Below are 12,547 nucleotides of genomic sequence, written 5' to 3'. Positions count from 1 at the left end.
TATGATATTTCTAAGCCCTTGAAGACTGCCTCTATTTTATTTACTTTTCACAGCAGGGGAGAGCAAGCTCATGTAGGCCATATAGATAGCATTGTGATCACGCCCGTGGCTAGTGGCAGACACTGCACTAATTGGCTAAAATGCAAGTCAATAGATAATAACTAAAAGTCATGTGATTGGGGCGGTCAGAAGATGCTTAGATACAAGATAGTCACAGCAGTAAAAAGTGTATTAATATAACAGTGTTGGTTTTGCAAAACTGGGGAATGGGTAATAAAGGGATTATCTATCTTTTTAAACAACAAAAATTCTGGTGTTGACTGTCCCTTTAAAAGAGACGTTTAACAATAAACAAATGCTAGATGGAATGTATAATATGTAGATGTATTTTTTTATATATTAGTTGTTTCAATATTGAAAACAAAATTTTAAAGGTTTAATGTCCTTAAAGAGATAGAAACGTCAAACGTGACGTGTGCATGAATGCATTTTAATTTTAAACAGAAGCATTTTTGCAATATTCTTCCCTTAGCATAAATGCTTCTAATAAAAGTTATTACAAATATGTTGTATGATCCCAGTTCTAAACTTCTCTGGTAGTTCTTCAAACATACAGTTTAGAACATTACAAATAAATCATGTGACCAAAGAGCTTATATTAGTAATCAGTACACAATACTCACCCGATTACATTGAGAAGACCTCCAAAGATTCCAGAAGAACCGAATCCTCCTCCGCCACCCCCCATAAGCTGCTTCATCATAAACATGGTGATAACCTAGGACTGAAACCAGAAAAAAAGTTATATAAAGAAAAAAAAAATCACATCACACAATGACCGCTATCTTTTGCATCTCATGGCTGGGTCCAGAAGCCTGTTAGTTGACACAGGCTGCCTTTTACTGAAGCTTTATATAGTTCCCCCCAATGGCGCTGAAAATATCAGACACACCTTCATCCCTAACCGGCAGCGGGAGTTTCCCCTACCCCGAGGGCCCTGCACTGTCGACAGGCATTTCCCCTACCTCGAGGGCCCTGCACCGGTAACAGGTGTTTCTCCTACCCGAGGGCCCTGCACTAGTAACAGGAGTTTCCACTACCCGAGGGCCTTGCAGACTGGATCCAGATACCCTTTCGCCAACATACTCACATTCACCAAGATGCCACATACTCTACCATCTAATTCCTTAAGTGCAAAGAAGAGATCTCCATCCAAAAGCAAACACTACAGAAGTAACATCTTATTTCCTATGGTTTTCTTAAAAAAAAAAAAAAGGCACACAAGTGAGAATGGACACTGAACTCTGAAATGTCCTTCATTTCTCATTAAACGAGAGCTTTCCAAATTCTGCTCTGTACACCTACAGAATCTCTCTACAATTCAGCCTTTACTTACCCAAGACACCACCACAATACCAAATCACTTATTCATTCTGCCTTGTATTGACTACCGCACACTACTCCTAGATGAACTTCCAAATTCCACGTCTCCTTCCTCAAATCTAACAAACGCCTCAACTTGAGTCCTCTACTTAAAGGGACTTGCCACCCACATTTTTTCTTTTATGATTTAGAAAGAGAATGCAATTTTAAACATCTTTCTAATTTACTTATATTATCTAATTTGTTTTATTCTCTTGATATTCTTTGATGAAAAGCATATCTAGATATGCTCACTAGCTGCTGATTGGTTGCTGCACATAGAAGCATTGTGTGATTGGCTCACCATGTGCATTGCTTTTTCTTCAACTAAGGATATTTAAAAAATGAAGCAAAATAAATAATGGAAGTAAATTGTAATGTTGTTTAAATTTCTATTCTCTATCTGAATCATGAAAGAAAGATTTTGGGTTTAGTGGCCCTTTAAGTCAAATTGGAATTTCATGATTTAGATAAAAGCATGCAATTAAACCCCCCCCCCCCGAAAAAAACCCTTATAATATACTTCCATTAAGAAAAATGTGCACATTAATTTTATATGCACACTTTCTGATGCCCCAGCTACTATTAAGCACGTGCAAAAGTGCACAGTATATACGTATAAGCATTTTGTGATTGGCTGATGGCTGTCACATGATACAGGGGAGAGAAAATTGGATTAACTTTGAAATTTGCCAGAGAATATTCTACTGCTCATTTCAAAGTTGAAGTAAGTGCTATTGCATTGTCTTCTTATTGTGCATTTACCAATTAGCCAATCCTACTGTATTTAGTAGTCCATTAAAGTGATGGTAAAATCTCCTCTTTATATAAACATATCTGTAATGTTTTAGATGGAGTTTAATTCATCAGTTGTAATGAAGATGCTCTATAACTTACTTTTTTATTGTAGATATGAATTTCAAATTCCCTGCGCTCCGCCGCCCCCTTCAAAAGCCAATTTTTCCGTGAGCTAAAAGTTCGAATTGTTGTCCAATCAGCGCTCTAGCTACAACAAAGGGCGTCCAAAGGGGAGAGCATTGATTAGTAAACAGTTCAAATCTTTAGCTCACAGAAAAATTGGCTTTTGAAGGGGGGGGGGGGGGGCGGAGCATGGGGTATTTGAATTTCATATCTATATTAAAAAGTAAGCTATTGCGCCACTTTATTACAACCGATGAATTAAACTCCATCTAAAATGTCACTAACATTCCGGATCTGTTTTTATAAAAGGGGAGAGTTTTACCATCACTTTAAGGGCTCGATTTATCAAGCCCTTCACCTCCCTACGACTGCAGGTTCTCACAAGAGAACCTGCAGTCAGTATTTATCAAGCGTCAGTCATTAGACCGCTGCTTCCTAGCCTCTTCTCCACTTATTAGGTCGAGAATTTCAAACTCCGGACTAGGGAGATTGACAGCTCCTGCCCACACGCGATTGGCTGTCCGCGGGTGGGATTGCACGTAAGCGCAAAAATAATGCTTGTGTGCAATCTTAAATTCCAGCAGCGGATTGCTGCCCGCCAGAGGTGAGCTGGGACGGATAGGGGCAAATTTGTATGCCTGTGTTCGAATCCAGTTCAAAATGTTGTCCCTAACTTATAAAGCTCTAAACACTGCTCCATGGAATTTGGCACAGCTTTACAAAATAATAATAATAATAATTTCAAAATGTAGCTTATTTGCTACAGGTACCTTGTAGGCAGTGTTCTCTCTAAGACCAGTTTTATGTGCGGCTAAGCAGTGAACTAACCCTATGTGTACACTCAGGTGTAGCAAACACAATGCAGACTGCAAGCCGTGGTTTCCTTAACTGCTTCACCGCTCGGCTGCACATAAAACTGGCCTTAGAGGGAACACAGCTTGTAGGGTCAAAAGTTGTTACATGGATGCAAGCTCACTAGCTGATATATTCAGATATTTTGCCCTCTTGAAAAAGTCTCTACAACAATGTGGACAAAATATGTAGCAGATACTGAGAGTGCCTAAGAACTTAAAAAAGGTAAGGTAAAACAGATGTATGAAATAAAGACCTTTCTCAATTCACATCCATATACTGTACTGACTTTTGGCCCTACAAGGTACCCATAGGAAGGTATTTTGAATAGGAAAGCCAAGTGTGTAATGACCAGATGGATTTTACGTTCTGCATCATACTTTGTCACTAGTGAGTGCAATTCCTATGGTGAGAATTAAAAGGAATAGTCAAGGCAAACATTTTTATTGTTTAAAAAGATAGATAATCCCTTTATTACCCATTCCATAGTTATATTAATATACTTTTTTTTTTTTTATTGAGAACAAGATTGCACATAAACAGATATATAATACTGGACACAATCCTTATTTTACATAATTTGTGTTCTGAAATGCATCCAAGAAATTATGGTTCTCATATTTTTCTCCTCTTAATTAACAGTGAAGGTCTCTTTTGGACCCAAAGCGTTATAACAGATTGTGATCAGGGGGTAGCTTTAAAAAAAAAAAAAAGCAACAATTTGCATCATAATACTAACCAATACTATATTGGTATGCTTAAATGACATATAAAGATGCAATAATCAGAGCTAAACACGCCTACATTATAAATAAAAACAAAACAAAAAAACAGTGCAATACACAGAGGAAAAGAGCAAGCATGCTTTCAGTTTTGCACAGTATCAACAGTGGTGTTATGGTAACTATCTAGTATGGAGTTTTGTCATCCTGAAATAGAAAATAAGTAAAACCTAGGACTGAATATACCAGTAGTACAATGAACAATACACATAGGAAAATAACAACTAAGCTATCATTGTTGCTCATTATGGACAGTGATAATATAACTGTGTAGTATATTGAGTATAGCTAGAAGCTCTGTAGATTGTGACTCTGTAGAATGTCCTTTCCTCTGCGGCTCCGGTCGTAAGCCACAGGATCAGGACTAAAGTGTTGTGTACATCAATGTGTTCAGACTATTCCCATGTTTATAATGAACCCTGTATAGGTTATATACCAAGGGGTTTCAGCCTGACAACATGCTAGACATTACATCTGTCATATGTGAGCTCCCATGCTTTTGTAGCTGGTAGATTTCATGTTGCACATAGTAGTGAAAGGAAAAAAAAAAATATTTATAGCAATTGAAGTAAATTAAGCAGATGGGAACAGGGCACATTTACACTTTACTAGAGGGGCATAGAGAAAAATAGAGCTATACATTTTTAACTGAAATACTCTTCCACGCTAACTAAAATAAGTACATCTAAAAAGATTGCCTTACTTATAACTTGTAAATACTGGTACAACTAGAGATTCACAAATTAATGCGATCATACTCTTAACAGGAACATATTCACTAGAAAAAAGGATTGTGTGTGAAATTAATACTAATCATCAATATCTGATCAGAATGTTATATGAAGTCCCCTTGTCGTAAGCGATTATCCATAGTCATCAAGTTCTGAGAGCCTCATGGGCTTCTGGCGTAAAGAAGAGCCATATCGGTAACGAGTAAGTCTCTTGGAATATAGATAGCTAATCAGTTCCAAAGGAGGCTTTAATGCGAGTACCTCAATCGCCCCCTTGACGTTAACTCTTGTGGGAGAGGAGCTGTATGGAGTGGTTGTATTCTCTGGTCGGCTACCAAAGCGGGCGCGGATATCATGCAATGCTGCAGGCCTGTGTGACGTTTGCTTTTTGGCCGCTACCTCCCGGGGGCCCCCCCCCACTGGGCTGCGGCGCAATGTCCCCATGTCGCTGAGATTCACATGAGAAGCCGGTGATATCTTGGATCACTGCCTTTGATGGGCTTTTCCTCTCAGATGTTGGCATTTGTAAGCTGTATGGCATTTCCGGATATGCCATGTCGTCCAGCCTGCTATGAAGTGATGCGGTAGCGGTATCTGGGAGCTCTGTTTGGTGCTGGTCGCCTTCCAACACATCAATTTTTAAAGCTTTGTTTATGCTAATAGAGGTGAAGTGTTTCATTAATGTATCTAGCGGAGCCTTCTCAATAAGGCGCTGAAAAAGTTCTTCAATCCTGCGCCAGCTATCATTAGAGATGCGTTGAAAGCCAGTGTCTCCTGTGTCGGCCATTTTAGTTCCCCTGTGTCTTTTTTTTTTTTTTTTTACGCTGTACTACTTTTGTGTGGCTATTTTCGGTGTCTCTTCCTCTGTATCCTTCAGTTGGTAGGATTGGGTATGTGTGGATGCTGGCTGGTATTTTGGAGTGTTCAGCTGTGACTGAAAACCTTGAATCACAGAGGGGGAAGCGCTGCCTATTTGTGTGCCATCGCTTTAGGCCTTTGATGTCATATTCCCCGCTTCAGCTTCATTAATACAGCGTGTTGTGGGATATCTGTAGCTCCGCAATCCAATAGTACACTGTAGAAGGTGATGTGTAGGATTACTCCTGTAATCGGCAGATTATTGGAGATTCCGCTGGAGCTAAAGAAAGTGAGACCGTTCCAGGTCACTGTTCAGACACGCCCCCCCCTATATTAATATACTTTTTATCTCAGCGATTACCTTGTATCTAAGCATCTTCTGACAGCCCCCTGATCACATGACTTTATAACATTTAGGCAAATTAGTGCTGTGTTGTTAGAACCCATGGGTGTGAGGTCAATGTTATCTATATGGCTCACATGAACTAGTACTCCCCTGTTCTGAAAATCTAATAAAAAGCATGTGATCAAGGGGCTGTCTTTAGTGACTTAGAAACAGACAGAAATTTAGAGGCTTAAAGGGATACTTATCCCAAATGTTTTCTTTCATGATTCAGATAGAGCATGCAATTTAAAGCAACTTTCTAATTTACTCCTATTATCAATTTTTCTTTGTTCTTTTGCAATCTTTATTTGAAAAAGAAGGCATCTAAGCTAAGCAGCCAGCCAATTTTTGGTTCACAACACCGGACAGCACTTGTTTAATGGTGGGTGAATTTATCCACCAATTAGCATGAACATCCCAGGTTGTGAACCAAAAATGGGCCGGCTTCTAAACTTACATTTCTTGCTTTTCAAATAAAGATATTAAGAGAATGAAGAAAAAAAAAATTGATAATAGGAGTAAATTAGAAAGTTGCCTAAAATTGAATGCTTTATCTGAATCATGAAAGAAAATAATTGGGTTCAGTGTTCTTTTAAATGTTATAATATAACCATGTTGGTTGCGCAAAGCTGGGGAATGGGTAGTAAAAGGCATTATCTATAACAATTTTTGCGCTGACTGTCCCTTTAAAATATAATAATTGCTACTGTAAGTTTATCATGTGCTTTTCTCTTTGTGTGCACCAGTTTTGTAGATAAGAACATTTTAAATTTGCTTATTCATACCGATTGTTGTTCCTCATTCTCTCTCTCTTATCTAGATGAATGCACACACCTGTATTACACAAATTTAGTAGGGCCACCAAAAAATGGTCGAAATCCTAACCTGCCCCAAATACATACACAAAGCATTATGACTTTTAAGCTACATGTACACAGTTACGCCCTTGGTTGTTGTACGCCTTCACTGTACCCGAGTGTACAGATAGGGTTAAAAACGTGTTAGGCAAGTTGGTGTAGTGTTTGCATATGTAAAAAATGCAGCCGGCTGAAGACTGTCAGAGAACACAGACTAATCCACTACTCCTAAGGGCATAAATTATGTCCACGCCGCTCTAAAAAAAAGAGAAGACCAGGAGAACTGGTTTTTCTGTATCTGCCTAGAATAAGACATTTTGCTGAAAAAGAGATGACAAGGACACTAGAGCAGCTAATATATAGCTTGACAAGCCCAGGAGCCAAGTAGCCACTGGCACCTTAAAGGGAGATTAAACCCCAAAAATGTATTTCATGATTCATCAAATACAATTTATAAAAAGTTTCCAATGTACTACTATTATCAAATTTAGTTCAATTATCATGTTCTTCTTTGTTGAAGAGATACCTATGTAGTGTGCACATGCCTGAAGCAAAACTGCTGCTATATAGTGCTACAGACACGTGCACACTCTTAGGCTTACACTTCTGCTTTTTCAAAAAGGGTAACAAGAAAACAAAGAAAATATGATAATAAATTAGAAAGTTGTTTAAAATGGTATGTTCTATCTAAATCATGAAAGAAAAACAATGGGTTTTATGTCCCTTTAAAGTTAGGTCCTGGCTCCTTCGTTTCCACCCATGGGTGCCCCCCACATCCTCACGCTGGCTTCCACAAGCTCACCTAAAATTTAGCTTGGTGTGGCTGGATTCTAGACTTTGCAGCTTGGAAATAAAAAAAAATCCACCTTTGGCCAAGCCCACACTCTATTACCTCCTGCAAAGCCTCTTTTCAGTGATGCTACTTAGGGGTTGAAGGAAGTTAATTTCACTTGATTCTGCATGTGTGGGAAATTTATATATATATATATATATATATATATATATATATATATATATATATATATATATATATATATATATATATATATATATATACACACACACACTAATACAGGACCTGTCACAGGGGGAATTGCCAAGGCAGGCTCGGCACAGGGGGAATTGCCAAGGCAGGCTCGGCACAGGGGGAATTGCCAAGGCAGGCTCGGCACAGGGGGAATTGCCAAGGCAGGCTCAGCACATTATGACAGGCACAGCACAGTATAGGTGAAGGGAAAAAGTACAGGGCTTAAACAAGGCAGGCCCAGCACAGGGAGAAAGCCAAAATAGGTCTGATACAGTGGAAGGGGGTACTCACTGGTACAAGCCTGACATAGAGAAGGTAAAGAAGAGCATAAGGACAGACACTGCACAGTACAAGCAAAAGGAAACAAAGTACATGGCTGGCACAGTGTAGACAAATTTGAACACTATATAAAGGGAACAGGAACATACAGGAAGGGGAATATTGCTACAGACCCTGCAAAATGTGGGCAAACTGGAAAGCTAGAGAAGGAGCCTATGAGGGGGTGACACAATAAAGGATATAGTAGTCAAAAAAATTACACTCTAATTTGTTAGAGAAAGTAATTTTAAGACTATAAACAATGCACTACTGTGTTTTTAACCAAAACAAAAAGGTTTAAACACACAGTAGAAGTACCGCTCAGGCCCCACAGGCCAATGCTGATCCAATCAGCAGCAGTAGTCGCAAAACTCAGCTGTGTAACAAGCAGGGCTTAAACACACAGCAGTGCAGGGTGCTCACTAGCTGCTCTAACCAATTAGAACATGTCATTTTTAGACTATTGTGGCCCTTTAAAAAAGCATTGACCCATATGGGGTATTCAATTAATTTGCACTAAGTGATTTATTTTGCCCAACAAACCCCACCCCAAATAATTTAAGCTTATTTTCATCATACATTTCTGATTACTAGATGCCAGGGATCTATATGGGGTCAATCACACCTAGTAGACAATCAGGAGTTGCATAGGAGTAGGAAAGCATCATAACACAACACTACCCCTCAAACAAAATGTGTTATTCCTCTACATCCTGCTGCCCTAGGCATAGAAAGGGTGGCTCAGATGCTCATCTATTTCACACTCACATCACTTTACAGTCTAGCACACATTCTGGTAAAACATTCCACAACACAGTCTATAGTCATTATACAGCAAACACTACTAAAAAGAGAATTTAAACACAGTGTCACATATAAAGGCCCCAGCTACTTACCTCCGACACCCACTTATCTCCAGATAGGACAGGGCGGCGGCTGACAGTGGAATGACTCACTTGAACAGGGAAAGAAAGCGATCCGCGCTAAGGAACGCCCACTTAGCAAACACTATCCAATCATATTACAACGAAGCGCAGAAGCCACTCCCCGCAAATGAGCGACGCCTAAACTAAATGTCAACACCATAAGGCACGTCCATCTACTCGCTGTGATTGACAGCGGAAATAGAAAACTTGACACATTAGCCTCGCCCAAAAGCTATTATAAAGTGACAATGGAGATAACCCCGCCCATCCGCCCCTTAACCCAAAAAACATCACGGTAACTCAACCCACTTGTCCTAAGGAAAGCCTCCGTATGCATAATTAATAACCAAGCCCCTCCCATGCGCCGTAAGGATAATATAAGAACACGAGTCCACTCAGCTGCCAGAAGTAGGGCCTCACCTCACTCAAATCTGTAATCTCAGATCACGTGACACTATGCCATTTCTAGCAGCAATTGTCTCTGTGGGGGGGAAAAAACTGCACTCCCTGGGAATGTAAGGAAGTGACCATAAGTAGCCAATGGGGTTGAGGAATCAATGCGGTTGTCCTGCGCATGCGCAGACTAAGGGCGCGAACGCTGAGGTCAACTGGAGTTCTTCTCTCGACTAAATTAGTGATAGTAAAGCGGTTGTTTGTCCGGTACCGCATGGTACGTGATTTAGTTTATTTTTTATCTTTAATACAGATATGCCGACTTAAAAATTGATCTTTTTAATTGATACCATGGTCCAACATACGACCCCAGTGCCCCAACATTTAATTGTGTTGCTTTTTACGGAAACATATTAATTTATTTCATTTTCTTATTGTTGCCTAAAGTTAGTTTGTAGTGTTTCAGTGAATGTAATCTTATGACTTAAAAAAAGTTTGAAAGTGTGTGTTAACGAATGTCTCAAAATATAATCTGTGTGGTAAAGCATTTAGGTACTGACCTTTTAAAACCTTGAATTTCCTCAGCTATTCAGCATATATTTTTTTTTTGTACAGATAGTCTTAGACATTTTAATCTAATATCAATCACACTTTTTTTTTTTTTTAAAATGGACATCAAACCAGACATCCCAACCTCCAAAAAATAATTTCAGACTTTTTTTTTTTTTTTTTTTAATTTTAAAGGGACATAATACTCATATACTAAATCACTTGAAACTGATGTAGTATAACTAAAAATATCACCTGAGCATCTCTATGTAAAAAAGGAAGATATTTTACCTCACAACTTCCTCATCTCAGCAGAGTAAGTTCTGTCTAAAAAGTTATACTCGGCTGTTGCTCAGCTGCAGGTAAAAAAAAAATAAAGAAATGAACAGCAGCCAATCGGCATCAGCAGTGCTGAGGTCATGAACTCTTTTACTGTGATCTCATGAGATTTCATAGTAAACTTCCTTAAACTTAATAGGGAAATAAGATGAGTGTGCACGTAAGCTCACTCCCTTAGCTGTCCCGAGACAGACATACTGATTTGCTGCTTAGAAGTCCTTTACAATGGGATGTAACTGAGGAATTTTGAGGTAAAATATCTTTATTTTTTACATAGAGATGTTCAGGTGATATTTTCTAGTGAGCTTTTTACAGCTATGCTGCATCACTTTCAAGTGTTTAAACATTTGGGTATCATGGCCCTTTAAGTCCTGAATATATATATATATATATTTTTTTTTTTTAAAGATCTCTACATTGGTTTTATCTACAAGTAAATAAATAGCTGTTCAATTGACAGATTAATATAAACTTTAAAAATATACTGATTTCAGCCTCAATGCAACCTGAGTGGGAAAAGGATGAGTATTTGGAATAGTTGTAGATGTACAAGTTATCTGACACATTGGTTAGATAAATTGCAAGCAGGGCCGTTTCTAGAGAATCTGGCTCCCAGGGCAAAATTCGTCCCCCCTCACAGATTCTAAAGTCCCCCTCCTAGACCTTGTATGTCACTCTGTCATTTAGATGTCAGCTCCAAAGCAGCAGTGCACTACTGGGACCTAGCTGAACACACCTGGTGAGCAAATGACAAGAGACAAATGTGTGTTGCGGCCAACCACCAGTTAGCTCCTAGTAGTGCATTGGTGCTGCTAAGGCTCAGGGAAACAAGAGGTAATATTCAGCCATGAATTGAAGAAGAAAAAAAAGAAAAAATTGCTTTCTGAGAGACATGTGTACTATGAAACAAGTGAATGAACACTCTGTAAATTGGGTGTCCCAGTAAAATACATATTGCAAGTTGCAGTAATGCTGACATGATAAAAACGTGTGTAATCCTTGATGTTTACTTATATGGGACTTTAGATACTCTAAATTGCACCAAGCACACTCGCCTTCTCCGGGTCACCGCGTTACAAACCATTCACCGGCACTTAGTCACAGCAGCTCAGCTCTGTGCTCACCCTGCATGCTCCTCATTGGTGCGTTCTCAAACGGCTTCAGCGCATCACGTCCTGCTATCATGGTAACGGAGACAACTATCCCGACACAGCTGACTTCCAGGATATTGTATTTAATGTGCAGACTTCAGGGAGCCGCTATTGCAATGAGTGAGACTTCAGGGAGAGTTGGGATGTCTGTGAAACCCAGTTTTTTTTTTATGATTCCGGTAAAGCACACATTTATTATCAATTTGCTTAATTTTCTTAGTATCCTTTTATTGAAGGTGCATCGGTGCACTACTGGGAGCTAGCTGAACACATTGGCATTTTTTTGTTCCTTTGATGTTAAAATCTACATTTTAATGACCTATAATAATTTTGTAATTCATGTGGGTAAAAGCTGGTTCCTACTGCATCTGTTTTTTTTTTTCCCATACAAAAAACATGGATACTGAGTTAGTTACATAAACCCACCTGGATCCTTCTAAATTCATGCCTAATTTACAAAAGATATGCAAGGATCCAAGTCTTTTCCCCACAAATAACTATCTTCCAATCTTCCACATAAACCTATCTAGACACTGTTAGATCCAATAACATTTTTTTCTTTTTTTACCGTTAACAGCTGGATCCTGTGGATCTATGTCTAATTTAGACAAACACAGATCTGTCTTGTCCAAACAAAGACATCCAGACACTGTTGTTATACTCAAAAAACAAAACAAAAACAAAAAAAACAAAAACTTGTTTCCTCCAGAAAAGTAGCTGAATCCATGACAAATTTAGATACACACAGATCCAAGTGTCTTCTCCGCAAACACATCTAGACACTCTTGAGCCAAAACTGTTTTATACAAAACATTAGGGATGTGCATTCGGCAGTTTTGTTAGCTGCCGACTTTGGAAGAAGGCGGATGCTCTCGACATTTGGCTCTTTTCCAAGCTGGATTTCTTGTTAAAGTGAAACGCAATACGATCTGGATTTGCACAGATCTTAGCGTGTTGGACTTTTACAATAATTAAAAAAAAAAAATTGGCTACAAAAAGAGCAGAAAGTTTCAAGGGGGTTGCTGCCTTCTGTATT

General features: G+C 38.9%; 1 protein-coding gene across 1 annotated transcript in view; it reads right to left on the bottom strand.

Annotated features, from left to right (window-relative positions):
• The window catches only part of CAPNS1 (calpain small subunit 1), a 76,549-nt gene extending 67,347 nt beyond the window's left edge, over positions 1–9,202 (bottom strand). The window contains exons 1-2 of the mRNA XM_053721727.1: positions 9,050–9,202; positions 684–784 (exon numbers count right to left, since the gene is read on the bottom strand). Of these exons, the coding sequence (XP_053577702.1) occupies positions 684–769 (86 nt within the window). The 5' untranslated portion in view covers positions 770–784; positions 9,050–9,202. The remainder of the gene's footprint in view (positions 1–683; positions 785–9,049) is intronic.
• Between the last annotated feature and the right edge of the window lie 3,345 nt (positions 9,203–12,547).

Source organism: Bombina bombina, chromosome 7 (genome assembly GCF_027579735.1).
Source record: "Bombina bombina isolate aBomBom1 chromosome 7, aBomBom1.pri, whole genome shotgun sequence".
NCBI classification, from domain to species: domain Eukaryota; kingdom Metazoa; phylum Chordata; class Amphibia; order Anura; family Bombinatoridae; genus Bombina; species Bombina bombina.
Note: the sequence above shows the minus strand (reverse complement) of the source record. Positions and strands in the feature narration are given on the sequence as shown.